This window comes from Sebastes umbrosus, chromosome 12 (genome assembly GCF_015220745.1).
Source record: "Sebastes umbrosus isolate fSebUmb1 chromosome 12, fSebUmb1.pri, whole genome shotgun sequence".
Lineage (NCBI taxonomy): Eukaryota > Metazoa > Chordata > Actinopteri > Perciformes > Sebastidae > Sebastes > Sebastes umbrosus.
In genome coordinates, this window is record NC_051280.1 from 23,945,268 (window position 1) to 23,960,035 (window position 14,768).

The window sequence follows — 14,768 nt, forward strand, 5'->3', positions numbered from 1 at the left end:
TAATGGCCTCCTTTCAGTTAGGTGTGGCAAACCCTCACGTTTTGCATTCTTTGTTCGTTGCATGACTCACTGGCACCAATAAATGAGATGGAGGCAGCATTAATGAAAAAGCACAACATTTTGAGAAGATTAATAACCACTCTTATGTCTGTATGCTGAATATGAAGCAACAGCTAGCAGTTAGTTGGCCCAGCTTAAAGACTGGAACAAACACAGCGTTTCAGACAGAGGTTGAAAAGAGGTGCTGCAGCACAGCCAGGATAAAAAAACATATGAACATGTTCTAGTAGAAACTCAAAATACAAATATGAACCTGAAAATGAGCATAACAGGTCCTCTTTAACTGTTTGGACAGGCAGCCTTTGTTGGATGCATTACCAGCCTGTGGATCTGAAAGCTGCATCGTGCTACTGACCGACCTAATGAGGAACAAAGAGCTGGAGGAGGAGCAGGCTCACGCTTTTCTCACCACAATAGCCCTCATCCCTCATCCATCGCCACAGATCATCGACTCCATCAATGTAGGAACCTCTATGTGACATTCTGCATTCGGCTTCTGCATCCATCCATACGAGTCATCCTTTCTTATAGCTTTTGTGACAGAAACATTAAGGCCTGTAGAGGCTCAGTGCATACTGTATCTCTGCTGTCTGTGTTAGGCCTTACTGGAGGTCCCAGAGGTGCGGTCCAAGGCGCTGTTAGCTGGATCATCTCTGGTCTATCAACTGTGCCAAAGGTCTCAAGCCGCCTGTAGTGAACTCCCTCAGGTACAGACCTTCATACAGACGCTTGAGGAAACCCTGATGGAGGGCTGCGACGGAGAACAACCCGCTCGAATGAAGGTGCTTTCAGACACAGTAGGTGCACTTCACATCATGTACAGACACTGAACACAATTTTACATAAACAATGACTAATAATATGCATATATTTTGTCACCCGGACAGCTTTTTTATGCGCTGAAATCAGTGGGAAACACCGGTCTGTCTGCTCCAACCTTCATTCCTCTGCTAAAGTGCTTCATGCTCGGCCATTCAACTGCAATGGAGCTGAAACTTGCAGCCATCCAGGCCTTCAGACGGTTTCCCTGCTCAGCTGATGTGAGTTGATTCAGAAACTAATATGGTGTAAAAGTGAAATGCTCATTTGCAAAAACGGCATCATGACATTTCTTTCACACATTCTTTCATGTATTTTTCTGTTGAATTTATGGGTAAACAAAACGTATTAATTGATTATAAGCCAATGTTCACTTTTAAGAGGTTTAGTCACTGAAATGTAAATATGATAAGTCTTTATATCACAGAAGCTACCTTCCTAATTGATTCATGATGAGTTGAGGTGGAGGTGAAGAGGTGATCGACAGTCTAGCATCAGTGACTGACAGCAGTTTCCTTCCTTTAGAGATCCATGCTGTTGCAGCTGTACCGCTCTTCCCAGGAGGATCCCGAGGTCAGAATCGCTGCATACCAGCAGCTCATGCGTTGCCCCGATCAGGACGTGTTTGAAGTGGTAAAGGCGACGCTGAGGGACGAGACCTCCAGCCAAGGTCTGATTTAAACCTCTGTGGTTTGTAGAAGGGATGCTCATAGCAGCTTCTCCCAGTGAAAATGATTAGCTATTGACATTATTGATGAATTAAGTCCTCTGCTGCTCATGATCATATCTCTGCTTTCATTGTCAATCATGTGAAACTTTCTTTATAGCAGCCACTTTTACGTGTATTTTCTTTATCTCTGAGTAGTGGTGTCGTACCACAAGACTTAAAATTGGCTACATGAGGAACCCGTTGGGACCAACCATGTCATACTAGCTTGTTGCGAAGGAAGTTAAATAATGCTCCAAAATCAAAACCTTTGACCCCAAGATATGTGAATGAAAATGGGTTCTATGGGTACCCACGAGTCTCCCCTTTACAGACATGCCCACTTTATGATAATCACATGCAGTTTTGGGGCAAGTCATAGTCAAGTCAGCACACTGACACACTGACAGCTATTGTTGCCTGTTGGGCTGCAGTTTGCCATGTTATGATTTGAGCATATTTCTTTTGCTAAATGCAGTTCCTGTGAGGGTTTCTGGACAATATTTGTCATTGTTTTGTGTTGTTAATTGATTTCCAATAATAAATATATACATACATTTGCATAAAGCAGCATATTTGCCCAATCCCATGTTGATAAGAGTATTAAATACTTGACAAATCTCTCTTTAAGGTACATTTTGAACAGATAAAAATGTGTGATTAATTTGCGATTTATTGCGATTAACTATGGACAATCATGCGATTAATCGCGATTAAATAGTTTAATTGATTGACAGCCCTAATAAAAATACTTGAAAAAAATGGATATGATAGGATTCTCGTTCATTTTCAGTATGGCTTTCATAAAGATTGATTTGTAATAATGAACAGTGCGTTAAAGAGGACCTATTATGCTTTTGTGCTTTATCCCTCTTCTTTAGTGTGTTATATCATTTTTTTGTGTATGTAAAAGGTCTGCAAAGTTACAAAACCCAAAGTCCACACCAAAGGGTGTTACTCTCCCCCACAGTAACACTGCTCCTGAACTGCCTGATACTCCTTGCTTGAAGTCCCGCCTTTTCTTCTGTAACATGGTGATGTCACCAAGTAACACATTTGAGGAGCTCAAACAGAGCGTTTCAGAGCGTAAAAAGAAGTACAGCCGGTATGACAAAAATAAAGCGTTTTTTGAACGTTCAAGTATGTAAACATGTTCTAGTAGAAACCCAAAATACAAGTATGCACCTGAAAATAAGAATATAGGTCCTCACAAACCGCAGGAGTCCATTCAGTGACCCAAGAATGGACCCAAACGCATTCGTTGTTAACAAGCTGAAACGCCTTTTCTCTTCTGCTTCTCTAGTGGGCTCATATGTGTGGAGTCACCTGACTAACGTCCTGAGGAGTGAGGACCCCATGAAGCAGGCCCTGATTGAGTCACTGCCTGACGACATCATCAGCAGAGACTTTGAAGCTGAGTTCTTGAAATACTCCTCCTATTCAGACTACACTCTTTCATCAGGTAACGACGGCTTCACTTCAGCTTCAGATTAAGCAAAATAGCAATCAGGATTAATGTCTGAACTTCCCATGATTGCAAAAACTAACATTATCATTTGTAAATATATGGATTGAAGGATATGATGCATTTAAAGGTGCAGTGCATCTTCTTTGTTTGTTTCAGGCATGGGAATGACAAATATGGAAACATCTTTGGTTTTCTCTCCCAAATCGTTTCTACCAAGATCTGCCACTGCTAACCTGACACTGTATTTTCATGGCAGAGCCCACAACCTTCTGGAAGTGAGTTTGGTATCCATTTGATTTCTAAAAAGTATATTTGAGTCTTACAAAATGATGTGGAACGCGTGCATTTTGTTTCCCAACTAAGGTGGACCTTCACGTCGAAAATGTTGAGCCACTTCTGAAGAACATTTTCGGTCACCAGACCCACGACTCCGACGGAGAGTCTGCGACTCAGAGTGGAAGGTCGCAGTCCAAAGAGGCGAGGAGGACAAGAAGAAGAACAGATGAAGACCACAGAACAGAGAAAGAAACGTGTTTATCTGGCACCAACAGTTATCTGAGCCAGGCCAGGGCCATGGTGAGGTCACTGGGACTGTTGTAAGACAGTCATCTCTAGTTAGGGCAGCAGGTTTAATATGGCAGCTTGGTCACGTGGGATACTAACACCAGTACTGTTGTACAACAGGCGGATTAGCAGCCATTAACACTGCATTTATGATTTTAGACTTTTGGTCAATACTGTTATCTTGACAGTGCGTTTGTAAAATACTGATATAGTTAGAGTAAATACCTAGATTAGGGCTGCAACCAACAAATATTTTCATTATTGATTAATTTTCTCGACTAATCGATTAATTTATTCATAAAAGGTCAGAAAGAGCCCAAACTGATGTCTTCAAATGGCCTTTTTTTGCCTGACCAACAGCCCCAAACCCAAAGATATTCAGTTTACAAGTACTGAAAGATGACAGATGACAAATTCTCACATTCAGGAAGCCAGAATCATCAAATGTTTGGCATTTTTGCTTGAAAAATTACTTAAACGGTTAATCAATCAGCAAAATATTTCTCGATTAATTCTCTGACGATCAACTAATTGATTAATTGAATTATCGTTTTGGCTTTAACCTTGATAACCACCATTTTAAGCAGGAAAGAGTAAAGAGAGTGATCTGAAATAAATAACAAGAAAAACAATTGTGAAGATAAAACAAAAGATATACAACAAAAGGAAGATTTTTTATTTAATAATATTACATTTTTAGAGAGGAATAAAAACATTGTTTTATTATTTACACTTTTAATACCATAGAAATACTCTGTATGGGTTAATATGGGAGAACTTATAGTATGATTTGCTAAAAAGATATAGCTGGAGCTTTATACTTTCAAAAGACAGATAAGGATAATATAAGAGGATCATAAGTAAGGCATTTTGGATTGTTTGACACCTAAAGGTAGTAATTTATTTCAGAGGCTGTCCAATAATGATGAATGCCTCAGCACATTTACATGTACCAAATAACACTAATTACTCAGAAACATGTATATAAATAAACCGTTAACGATCCATATGGGAAAATAGCAATAGCAAAGGAAGGGTTTACAATGTAGGGTCATTTAAGATGTCTGTTTATGGAAAATTTTGCATTGAGAGAAGGTAATTTCATTAATAATCTTTTATGTCTTTTTCCAGTTGTTTGGGAGGAGGAGAACAGAGGAGAACAGGCCCAGGTGTTGGGTCGGTGTGAAGGTGTTTGGCAACGAGCTCAGCGTGTTCACATGTGAAGATCTCTACAGTCAAATTGACCAGCTGTCGCTGAGCGTGGCCGGCCTGGCTGTCAAACTGCTCAAGGTATACTGGAGGTAGATTGTCCTCACAGTCGCTTGTCTCTTCTCCGTCTGTTTACCGTCTTCTCATTTTCACACGCAGACTGCTGTTTTCTCTCTCAATCTTTGTCCTCCAGGGTCACGAGGTTCAGCTGAACCACAGGGCCGTGCTGATGACAGACGAGCTTGTTTTACCGTCTCTGTCTGGTCTTCCCGTCAAACTGAGCATCAACATGACCTCCCTGCTGTCGCTGCGTCTGAAGGGCAACGTCAACTACAGGGATACTTCTCACTTCTCCCTGACTGGGCACATCAAACCCAAGTACTTCCAGATTACCAGAAGTTAACAGGGGGCTGCAACTCTGACCTTTGGTTTCAAACTCAGTAGAGTGTAACTGCTGTCTTTATCCTCAGTGCCTACGTGGGGCTGTCTGCCAGGATGGGGGTCGACGGTGCTCTGGGTCAGGCTGCAGTGGACTGGGTCTCTGAGCTGAGGAGCTCCACCAGTCTGGACGGCAGCGTTCAGCTGCAGGAGGGGCGGGATGTCAGGGTCTCACTGAACACACCGGAGGACCTCATGGACATCGTCTCTCTCAGGTAAGAGTGGGCATTTATTACAAGCATTAAAGGTCCAGCATGTAACATTTTGGGGGATCTATTCGCAGAAATGGAATATAATATTCATAACTATGTGTAAAATCACCTGCAACTAAGAATTGTGTTTTCAGTATGAGCCCTTCATATCTACATAGGGAGCAGGTCCTCTTCATTGAGTCCGCCATGTTGCTCCTCCATGTATCTACAGTAGCCCAGAACAGACAAACCAAACACTAGCTCCTTGTTTTTACGTTACCTGAAGGCCACCGTAGTTCTCCAACACAGCTTGTGAAACTGCGGTAACGTGAGCTGCAGAGTGCAAAACTGTGGTACCGCCAGCCGTCATTTGACTTCCGATGCTCCTAAAGTAGTGCTATTATGGTAAGGATGGCCTCTGAGCGAGGCGAACGGCGTTACCGCAGTCTTGGAAAGGGAGGAGTGAGCGGAGGGGTACTCAGTTGGTTGCAGTCTGCAACATAACCACTAGATGCTGCCAAAGCCTACACTAGAGAGAGTTTATGTATATAATCTGGGCAAAAACAGAGGTGCATGTTTTAGAATCTTTAATACAGATCATTTAGGCTTATCAACTGCATTATCGAACCAAATTATGTACATATGAACACAGTATATACAGTGCTTATTATCATGTACAGTACTTGAATTATTTTGCAGAATTTTATGTTAAGCTGCAAACATAATGTCTGTTAGTTAATGTTTATGATATTGCAGAGGTGTTTTGAACAATAGTTTCCTAAAAAGTGTGTATTATTTTGATGTTCACCAGCTCCAGAGTGTTTCAGCTCAGTGGAGACCACAGAGAGGAGATAAAGGGGCCAAAGAGTCGAGTCCAGAGGACCACCTGCACACCAAAGACATGTAAGTCCTCAAACACTGTATGGCATCATACATGACACACAGACGTTGTTGGACAGTTGGTAGCAGATTGAGATCTGACTATAGAACTTTTAAAAATACCACAGCACATTGCCTTTTTATTGCTTTATGATTATTTAATTATAATATTATATATTTTATTTAACCAGAAAAGTCCCATTGAGATACAATATCTCTTCTGCCAGGGAGTCCTGGTCAATGAGCAGGAGGCCAGATCAATTTTATTCAGTTTTATTCTCTGATCTGGCATAATATCACGTAATGATGCATCAAAACATTCATCTCAAACAGTGAAAGTCAGCTGTAATTGTTTGATTGATTGGCTGACGTCCTGTGATGGTCATATGATAATAGTTGGATGTCTATTTGCTTCCTCGTAGGGTCCAAGATGGTTGGCTGGCAGCTGTGCTCCAATGCCTCCTACCCATCACCTGCCACAGGTGTTTCCCTTCCTGCTCCAGGACCTGTCCACCTCTCCCTCAGGCTGCTGAAGCTGGACAGAGGCCTCCACTACTACCTGCTGGAGGCGGCCTACTCACTGCTCCCTCAGGTGCAAAGGAAATATGAAAATCTACCGATGATTTTCATCTTTGAGATGATTCTCTCTTTGTATTTCCCTGTGTGAGATGTCTTTATGTAGTCTCACAGTGTCCCAACTTGTGTTTCAGAGAGGCACCTGGCTCCCCAGAGAGGCCTCCATCCACCTCCTCCTGGCCACGCCTCAGTCCTCCATCCCCAGGGACATGTCTCTGGATCTGACCTTCAACCCTCACAGGCTGCTGCTGAGGATCACCCATCCTCTGAAAACCATCCTCCTACAAGGTCGGTTACAGACGAACACCATAACAAAACCCTGTCCTGGTTTAATGCTGATAATGTGTTGTTTTCTCAGGGCAACTTGAACAAGAGAAGAACATAAAGTCAGGAAAGCTGGAGCTGCTGATTGATGGTGTTATTTATTATATCATGGTACGTATTGAGATTTCCTGTAACATCATTTTTCAGCGTCATAAAGGATGTTAATTATTTGTATCATCTTCTTTAGGGTCTGGTCGACACTCAGACGCTGCTGTCAGAGCAGAGGACGCGCTATCACCTCGAAGCCAAAATGGCCGCTAATGGACATCCCATGATCCTCTCTGCTAATGTTACTCGTGGGCTGGGCAGGAAGACCCGCTTCTCTGCCACTGTGAAGAACGTGTTCAGAGAAACTGCATCACTGTCAGGTATCCAACCGACCAAATAATACACATTTATTATTATCTAAAAATGCTAGTTTTATATTCAACATTTACGTAATTTTGCTGTATTCATCATCAGTGGCGCTGGAGCGCAGGCGGGATGGCGGCAGCAGGCGGTACTCCGTGGAGACGGAGCTCCTGTTACCCGGTGTGGTCGGCACCAGGATGCTGGGACTGATGGAGCAGAAGGGCTCACTGTGGAGCTCCGCGTTCAGGCTCAAATATGGTGTGGGAGGTGAGTTACTGAAAAACGCCAAAGTAAAGTTTTAACGCCACACGGAAGTTTACTGAAGTCACATTTAAAGAAATGGAGAAGTTGTCAAATATTTCACCAACATCAGTTTGTCCTGACCTTTGACCCCTGTACAGGTGATGCCCGGCACCTGCGTCAGGAGTGCTACACGTCTCAGAGACTGAGGAGTGAGAGGGACTCAAACCTCACGTACATCATGAGAGCAGATCATGAATTCCACTGCTCCAACACGGCTCCTATCAACCACAAGGTACCTCAAGACACGTTAATAGGAATCTTAATGTAATACTTACTAAATCCAGTTATTTGTTTCTTCCATACATGCTTATGCTGCTGATTTCCAGCTTCTGAGACTGATTCATTCCTAGTTGGGTGAAACAGGTAACTGAGCAGTAGGAGCTCTGTGGTTTCTCTTGTCTGTGCGTCCGCAGATCCACCTCAGGCACGAGGAAAGCCCCGTCCACATTAAGTCATCCCTGGACATGAGCTACGGCAAACACTGGGATGAGATCAACAACAAACGCACACTTCTACTGAGCCAGTCCTTCAAAAACCAGTCCACACACAGTCACACCAGCTACACACTGGAGGTAAACAGAGCTACCAACACACATATACATTCATAAATGCATTGCCTACTGTGCGATAATCCTTGTATTTACAGTTTCTAAGCATTAAATGCATCTTTTCTTTGTCCAAAAATACAGTAAAATATTCCCTCTCATGTACTCCAGTTCAGCCTCCAGGTGCCAGAGAAGAATTTGAACTACAGGACTCAGCTCCTGCACTCTCACCTGAGACAGCTCGGGTCTGAGAGCAGCACGCACCTCAAGGTCAACTACAACAACCTGATGCCGCTGGTGGCTGGATTACACTGGAAAAGCCCTCCCAAAGACACTCTGCACAAGAAATGGGAAGGTAAAATGGCCATATTTAATCATATGAAGTTTTAAGGTTTTTTCTTTTATTGGCTTACTTACACATAGAGAATAATAAGCCAGAGAACATGCCATAACATAATCATACATCCAAAAATCCTGTATTGTTATAATAGGGGAAATAAAAATAAAAATAAATAAATAAATAAAAATAAATAAATAAAAGGAAGAAAAAATATATAAGTTAAATAAAAAAAAAATTAAACCACGGAGAAACAGCCAAACAAACAGTCAAATTATTATTATTATTATTATTATTGAGAGACAGTATTAGAAAGAGGGGCTATAGAGTATCACCATAATCGTCTTTGTCATCATAATAGTTCCACTTATTCCATTTAAGAATAAAAACATACTTCCCCACGGGCCAAATATGAGAGAAGAGGGAGAGAAGAATAAGAAAACAGTATAAAACAAAACAAAACATGATCAGTACATCGGCCATCCTAGAAGAAAAAGAACAAAAAAAAGAAAACTTGGTCAAAGTGGTCTGAATTTTAAAGTTTTTAAGTTATGTGTATACTGGCAGTGATCAGTGGTCAGCATCATGTCTCTCTTTCTATCTTCCAGGCACATTTAACATGGACACGCCGTGGCTGTACATCTACACCGCCCACAAACTGAGCCAGCAGCAGCGCCACACGCTGCAGCTCACCTCAGAGCTGACAGCCAGCAAGTGGCTGACCATCCGTAACCTCATGCTGGAGGGTTTCTACAGGGACAGGGGCCGAGAGAGGGAGGCCCGCCTGGAGCTCTACACACCAGCTGCCACCTACATCCAAGTAAGGAGAGGAGAGGCTGCTCCATCTAAATATTTGACTCAAGGAAATTCTATTTTGTTTTCATTGATGGGGATTTTATTTGTTAGAATCAACTAGGAAAATTGTGCTACAAAACTTTTACATGTGCATTGCCTTCCACCCATCCCTCCCCAGGCAGGAGGGTGGGGCGTGATGGGGAAACGGAGTGTGAAGGCCTCCTGCTCATTGAGCTCGCTGTGGACTCCACCCTTGAGAGGAGACGTCTCTCTGGAGACCTCTAAATTCAGCCACACCCTGCAGATGTCTTCCACCTACGGCAAGCACAACGTCACCCTCAACGCTGCCCTGAACACTGTGGATAAGGTGGGTGGCGACACAGTTGAATGGGTGTATTAAGTTAATGCTTTTGACACATTATAGAATGACTATATCTACAAACTTCTTTAAGAATTTGAAAAAGAGGCAAGCGATACTGAAGATGACCTTCTCAAAGCCGAAGAGTCCGTCCACGGAGCTGCAGTTTGAGGGAGTAGTAGAGGAGCTGAGGAAGGACAAGAAGATGTACCAGAAAATAGCAATGCTCCAGCTCAGGTCTGTGCCTCAATCTGATTGAATTAATCTGTTGATATATTGATTTTGGGATGTTGTGATTTTATTACAATAAACAAACGATGGCAGCGAGAACACTGCTGACTTTAACAGCGACGCCGTATCGCACAGACAGCCCTTCCAGACCTTCCCTCAGACTCTCCTCCTGCGGGAGACTTTCACCGTCGACCTCCTCAAAGGCCTCTACATCCTGGAGTCCAAAGCTGGTTTCCATGGCAACAGAGAGGTCATCCACACCCTCACCATTGGCTACAAACCACCGAGCCCTTTTGTAAGTTGATTTATTGACTCAACGTATGATACCTGAACAGAAAGTGAGGCAGTATTTAATTGCTTTATTCTGAGGTTTTGACTTTTTTGTGGCTCTCTCCCTTATTTAGGTTTGTTCTGCACTCGTCCATCCTTTCAGCTCTGACACTATTCCATCAGACTCAGAAGTCTGTGTGACGATAACCAGCAACCAGGTAAACCGCCAGCCTTCAAAACTCCAAACACTTTTTTCAACTCTTAAATTCTGGCCCATTCTGACTCAAGTCTAAATCATGTGACTCAAGTCCACACGTCTGGATTTTAATGTAATGACTCCTTTTCAGACCCAGAAAGACATACAAGGGAGGTTACGGGTCGGTAGCAAGGAGAGGCTGGCTTTCTTCGGACAAGTTCAGTTGAACCCTTTGCACTCAAGTCACCAAGCGATAAAAGTTAGAGCCAACTTCACCCATCAGCTCCAGGTAAACCAGCCTCTCCACTCAATATTTTGCTGATAAAACAATTGCCAAGTGCTGATTTGTGTGATGTATGGTGATTGCAGTCAGCAGCGTAACAAGTGATGTAAGTCCACCTCCAACAGCGTACAGTATAGTTTACAGTAGAAAAGCTAAACTTGTGACCGGTTCGCTGTTATTACTGTTTCAGCTGCAGCTCCCCTCCTCCGCTATAGTGGAGGGAAATGTCTGCTGGAACCCCAAAAACAACAGCGACTTTGATTATCAGGCCAGAGGGAAACTGAGAATAGAGCGACAGGAGTGCCAAGTGAGTAAAACCAACTCAGCATTTTAATTATTGCTTTAATCGGCAGCATTTCTGATGAATTTGTTTTTCTTTTTAGCTTTCTGTGCAGCTCAATGGGACGTCAGGAAGAGTCGGCCTTTACTCCTCTCTCAGCCATCCCTTCAAATCAAAGATTCCTAAAACTTTAGAGGTAAGCTTCTGTGTTTTGTCAAATTATTTCAGTGGTCCCGAAATAGCAAAATAAAAAAATACAATGAATTCAGTTTAAAAACAAACATTAAAGTTTTCTGCCTTCTTCTCATTTCGCTGTTTGTCATGTTAAGGTAAAGGCCGCTGCAGACATTTTTGCAGTGGCTGGTGCAGGAAGTAGCTTGGTGCATGTGAGGGCTGATGGGAAGGACAGGGTGAAGCTGGACGCCAAGATGTCCCACTCCTTCCAGAGGGGAGACAGAGCTGTGGGACTGAGGGTGAACGTGTCCCAGAGCCTCCTGCCTTCTGCCACTGACCTGCATGTAAACATGGCTGCCAACATGTCCTCAGACAGGTGTGTGCATCCTTTATCACACTGTCTAAATATGTAATTTTGTCTTTTATACAGTGACCATCATGTATGTAATAAACAATGTTGAATGTCTCTTTATGGACTTTTGAACTTGCTGTGCCCTGTCCCCTCCAGCGTGTCTCTACATGGCTCCTGTACACATGGACGTGAGGCTCTGCTGGCTCAGGTCAAAGGGTCTCTGAAACACACCCGGGGTCTCCAGCTGACTGTGTCCGGGGACCTGAGGCACTCCATGACCAACCTCGCTGATTTGCCTCCAGTCCTGGGGTTGGATGGCGTTCTGGGACGATCTGACACCCTCACTGAAGGTTCATTTGAAAATACTTATTATAGTAATTTAAAGTAGACCTATTATGCTCATTTTCAGGTGCATGTTTGTATTTGGGGTTTCTACTCGAACATGTTTACATGCTTTATGTTCTCTCTTTACTCCGATCCAGCTCCGCTCTAAATTGCTTTGTTTGAGGGTGTGCCAAACTAGCTGCTAGGCAGGTATTATGCAAATGTGTTACTTGGTGACATCACCACGTTACGGAAGAAAAGGCGGGACTTCAAGCAAGGCTTTTCAGGCAGTTCAGGAGCAGTGTTTCTGTGGGGGAGAGTAACTTTGGGCTTTGTAACTTTGCAGACCTTTTACATCCGAAAAAAACTAAATTATATAAAACACTAAAGGAAAGTGAGAAAGCACAAAAGCATAATAGGTCCTCTTTAATATCACATGATGCCATGTCATTTTGTTTGGACGTTGTCTTGACCTGAAAAACTTCCTGAATACTGGGAATCATTTTAACATAATTGTAGGACAGCTGAGAGTCAGAGTGATGGAGACCTTGTACAGCGTGGAGCTGAGACATCAGGAGGATCGTGATTCTTCGGACAGAGAAGACGAAGAGGGCATGATGGGAAAGAAACTTCTCGTGTCCTGTGATTGGCTGTGCGTTCGGTTAGGGGTGGAGCATTTGTGTGTGAATGCGAGCCGCCGACTTGGGGATGGAGGGACGGGTGAGGTCTACACTAGACTATCTCACTCCTTCCACCTGCTCAGTGCCACAGGTAAATCATTACTTCATACATATTTTATGTTTTATAATCTCTCCTGGTGTCTCAGTGTCTTTGTCTTCTGGATACAGGTGTACCCGCCAGCAGTAATGCCCAGGTGAGGTGGGCCCAGGATGGCGGTCGACTGTCAGTCCTCGCAGAGCTGCAGGCTGGACCAGAACATCTAACAGCTGAGTTTAATGGAGGCAAGACGGACCAGGTTGTCCCACGATGGGAGTACTTCTCCAGGCTGCAGCATCAAGTCAAAGCCCTGCTGAAAAGAGGCGTATCAAGCTCCATACAAGCCAAAGCACATTACCAGGTGCAAGACTATCTTCTGTTTTTCTATCCCTAGCAAGTTCAATATTTTATTAACATTCTTAGATGCATCAATCTTTCTCAGAATATGTGCTTATGCATACTTGTCTTTCCTGTATTTTTATGTTTTTCTTCCCACTGTTAGTTAGAAACAGACGGTCTGGACACAGGCTTAGTCCTTCACACGGAAGACGAGAGAATGGTTGACATCCTTTTTAACGTTGGATCGAAAAACAGCGCGGCTATATTGGTAGTGTCTCTATGGCAACAGATGAAGCTGTTCCAGGGAGTTATACCCACCTCTTTACAGGTACAAATTTACATCATTTACACATGTTCTGTTCTGTTTCTGCCTGTGACTGAAAATGAAAACTTTGATGCTGTCTATTTTCATCTCCTTTATGTAGTTGTGGAGAATTGTGTTTAGGTCTTTAGTGCATAGAGTTATCTGTTAATCCATAGACCCGACATCTCTGGTGAGAAGATCTGTAAAGCTCTGTGTCACCAGTATCACCATGATTAAAAAAATATTGCTTTTTTTGCCTCGAAATGGAGGAATATATAATTTGAATAAAGAGGGCCCAAAGATTGATTCATGAGGGACACCTGAGAGTGGTATCAATCTTCTCATCTGACTGAAGAAAGATTATTATCATGTTTCACATAATATAAAGAAGTTATTATTCCAGCATGTCCAACCGCCCACCATGATCAGTAGTATCAAATGAACCACTAAGAATAAAACAAATTACTTTTCAACATTAAACACATGTTGTTTCATAATAAGGGCTCAGATTAGCATATTGGTGCACCACAAAATTTGATGTGGACGGCCGGTCTAAAGTTCAGTAATTCCTCAGAATTTCTTCAATCTCCTCCTTCAGTTTCTTCTTTGAAAAACAAACTTTGCCAACAGGGGGTTTTGTTTTCACAGATGAACTGCACAGGGGACGCCACCGCAGACCGACTCTCGGCCCAGTGCTATGGAAATGTGGCGGGTCGCCCTGTGGAGGTACGAGTGTTTCGCTCCTATAGACCACACAGCAGGCTCTGCTATGGCCTGTCGCTCGCTCACTTTAGCCTCAGCGCTCAAGCTAAAGGCTGTCACAGTTCCAACGGCCAGAAGGAGCTCAGAGCTAACCTCACTCATTCCTCCGTGCCACTGTTGATGTATCTGGGCATGCCCGCTAAATCTAGCCTCAGGCTGCTGCTCCGGCCTGGGCCTCAGAGGTGGGCCCTGGGGGTCGGGTTGGTGGCTGCCCCTTGGAGAATGGATTTGAATGTGGGACTGAGGTTGGAGAGGCCTGGGCTGTATGGCTGGCATGGCCTGCTTGAGATGGGCACCCGCAGCATTGCACACAAGGCAGAGGTGACAGGTCGGATGAGATTGGAAAGCTGGTGTCACATCTGGGCCGATGTCAGTGTAGCATGGGACTCAATCACCTCAAGTCTGGTGCTGTCTGTCTGGTGTAAAGGGGTGGGGAGGCTGGCGTGGGTGCAGGTTAGGAGAGCTGAGGGGGATGTGACACATAAAACCTCTTTAACAGTACATGGACAAGCAGGGAAAGATGGACTCAAATGTTCTTTGGGTTTAGAAAATGAGCAGGACTCCTGTCAGTGCCTCTTATCTGTGCTGCTGAAGGACCAAAAGGCTGAAGCAC

General features: G+C 43.5%; 1 protein-coding gene across 1 annotated transcript in view; it reads left to right on the top strand.

The window, feature by feature from the left end:
* The window catches only part of LOC119498040, a 35,525-nt gene that overhangs the window by 3,254 nt on the left and 17,503 nt on the right, over positions 1-14,768 (top strand). Inside the window, exons 10-42 of the mRNA XM_037786505.1 lie at positions 356-521; positions 660-842; positions 948-1,100; positions 1,405-1,549; positions 2,889-3,047; positions 3,210-3,328; positions 3,417-3,629; positions 4,749-4,907; positions 5,020-5,204; positions 5,297-5,479; positions 6,267-6,358; positions 6,757-6,926; positions 7,045-7,198; positions 7,269-7,345; positions 7,422-7,602; positions 7,697-7,852; positions 7,987-8,120; positions 8,302-8,460; positions 8,605-8,788; positions 9,379-9,590; positions 9,744-9,932; positions 10,018-10,160; positions 10,290-10,449; positions 10,559-10,642; positions 10,772-10,909; positions 11,094-11,210; positions 11,287-11,379; positions 11,513-11,733; positions 11,866-12,059; positions 12,553-12,804; positions 12,882-13,111; positions 13,253-13,417; positions 14,042-14,119. Of these exons, the coding sequence (XP_037642433.1) occupies positions 356-521; positions 660-842; positions 948-1,100; positions 1,405-1,549; positions 2,889-3,047; positions 3,210-3,328; positions 3,417-3,629; positions 4,749-4,907; positions 5,020-5,204; positions 5,297-5,479; positions 6,267-6,358; positions 6,757-6,926; positions 7,045-7,198; positions 7,269-7,345; positions 7,422-7,602; positions 7,697-7,852; positions 7,987-8,120; positions 8,302-8,460; positions 8,605-8,788; positions 9,379-9,590; positions 9,744-9,932; positions 10,018-10,160; positions 10,290-10,449; positions 10,559-10,642; positions 10,772-10,909; positions 11,094-11,210; positions 11,287-11,379; positions 11,513-11,733; positions 11,866-12,059; positions 12,553-12,804; positions 12,882-13,111; positions 13,253-13,417; positions 14,042-14,119 (5,248 nt within the window). The remainder of the gene's footprint in view (positions 1-355; positions 522-659; positions 843-947; positions 1,101-1,404; positions 1,550-2,888; positions 3,048-3,209; positions 3,329-3,416; positions 3,630-4,748; positions 4,908-5,019; positions 5,205-5,296; positions 5,480-6,266; positions 6,359-6,756; positions 6,927-7,044; positions 7,199-7,268; positions 7,346-7,421; positions 7,603-7,696; positions 7,853-7,986; positions 8,121-8,301; positions 8,461-8,604; positions 8,789-9,378; positions 9,591-9,743; positions 9,933-10,017; positions 10,161-10,289; positions 10,450-10,558; positions 10,643-10,771; positions 10,910-11,093; positions 11,211-11,286; positions 11,380-11,512; positions 11,734-11,865; positions 12,060-12,552; positions 12,805-12,881; positions 13,112-13,252; positions 13,418-14,041; positions 14,120-14,768) is intronic.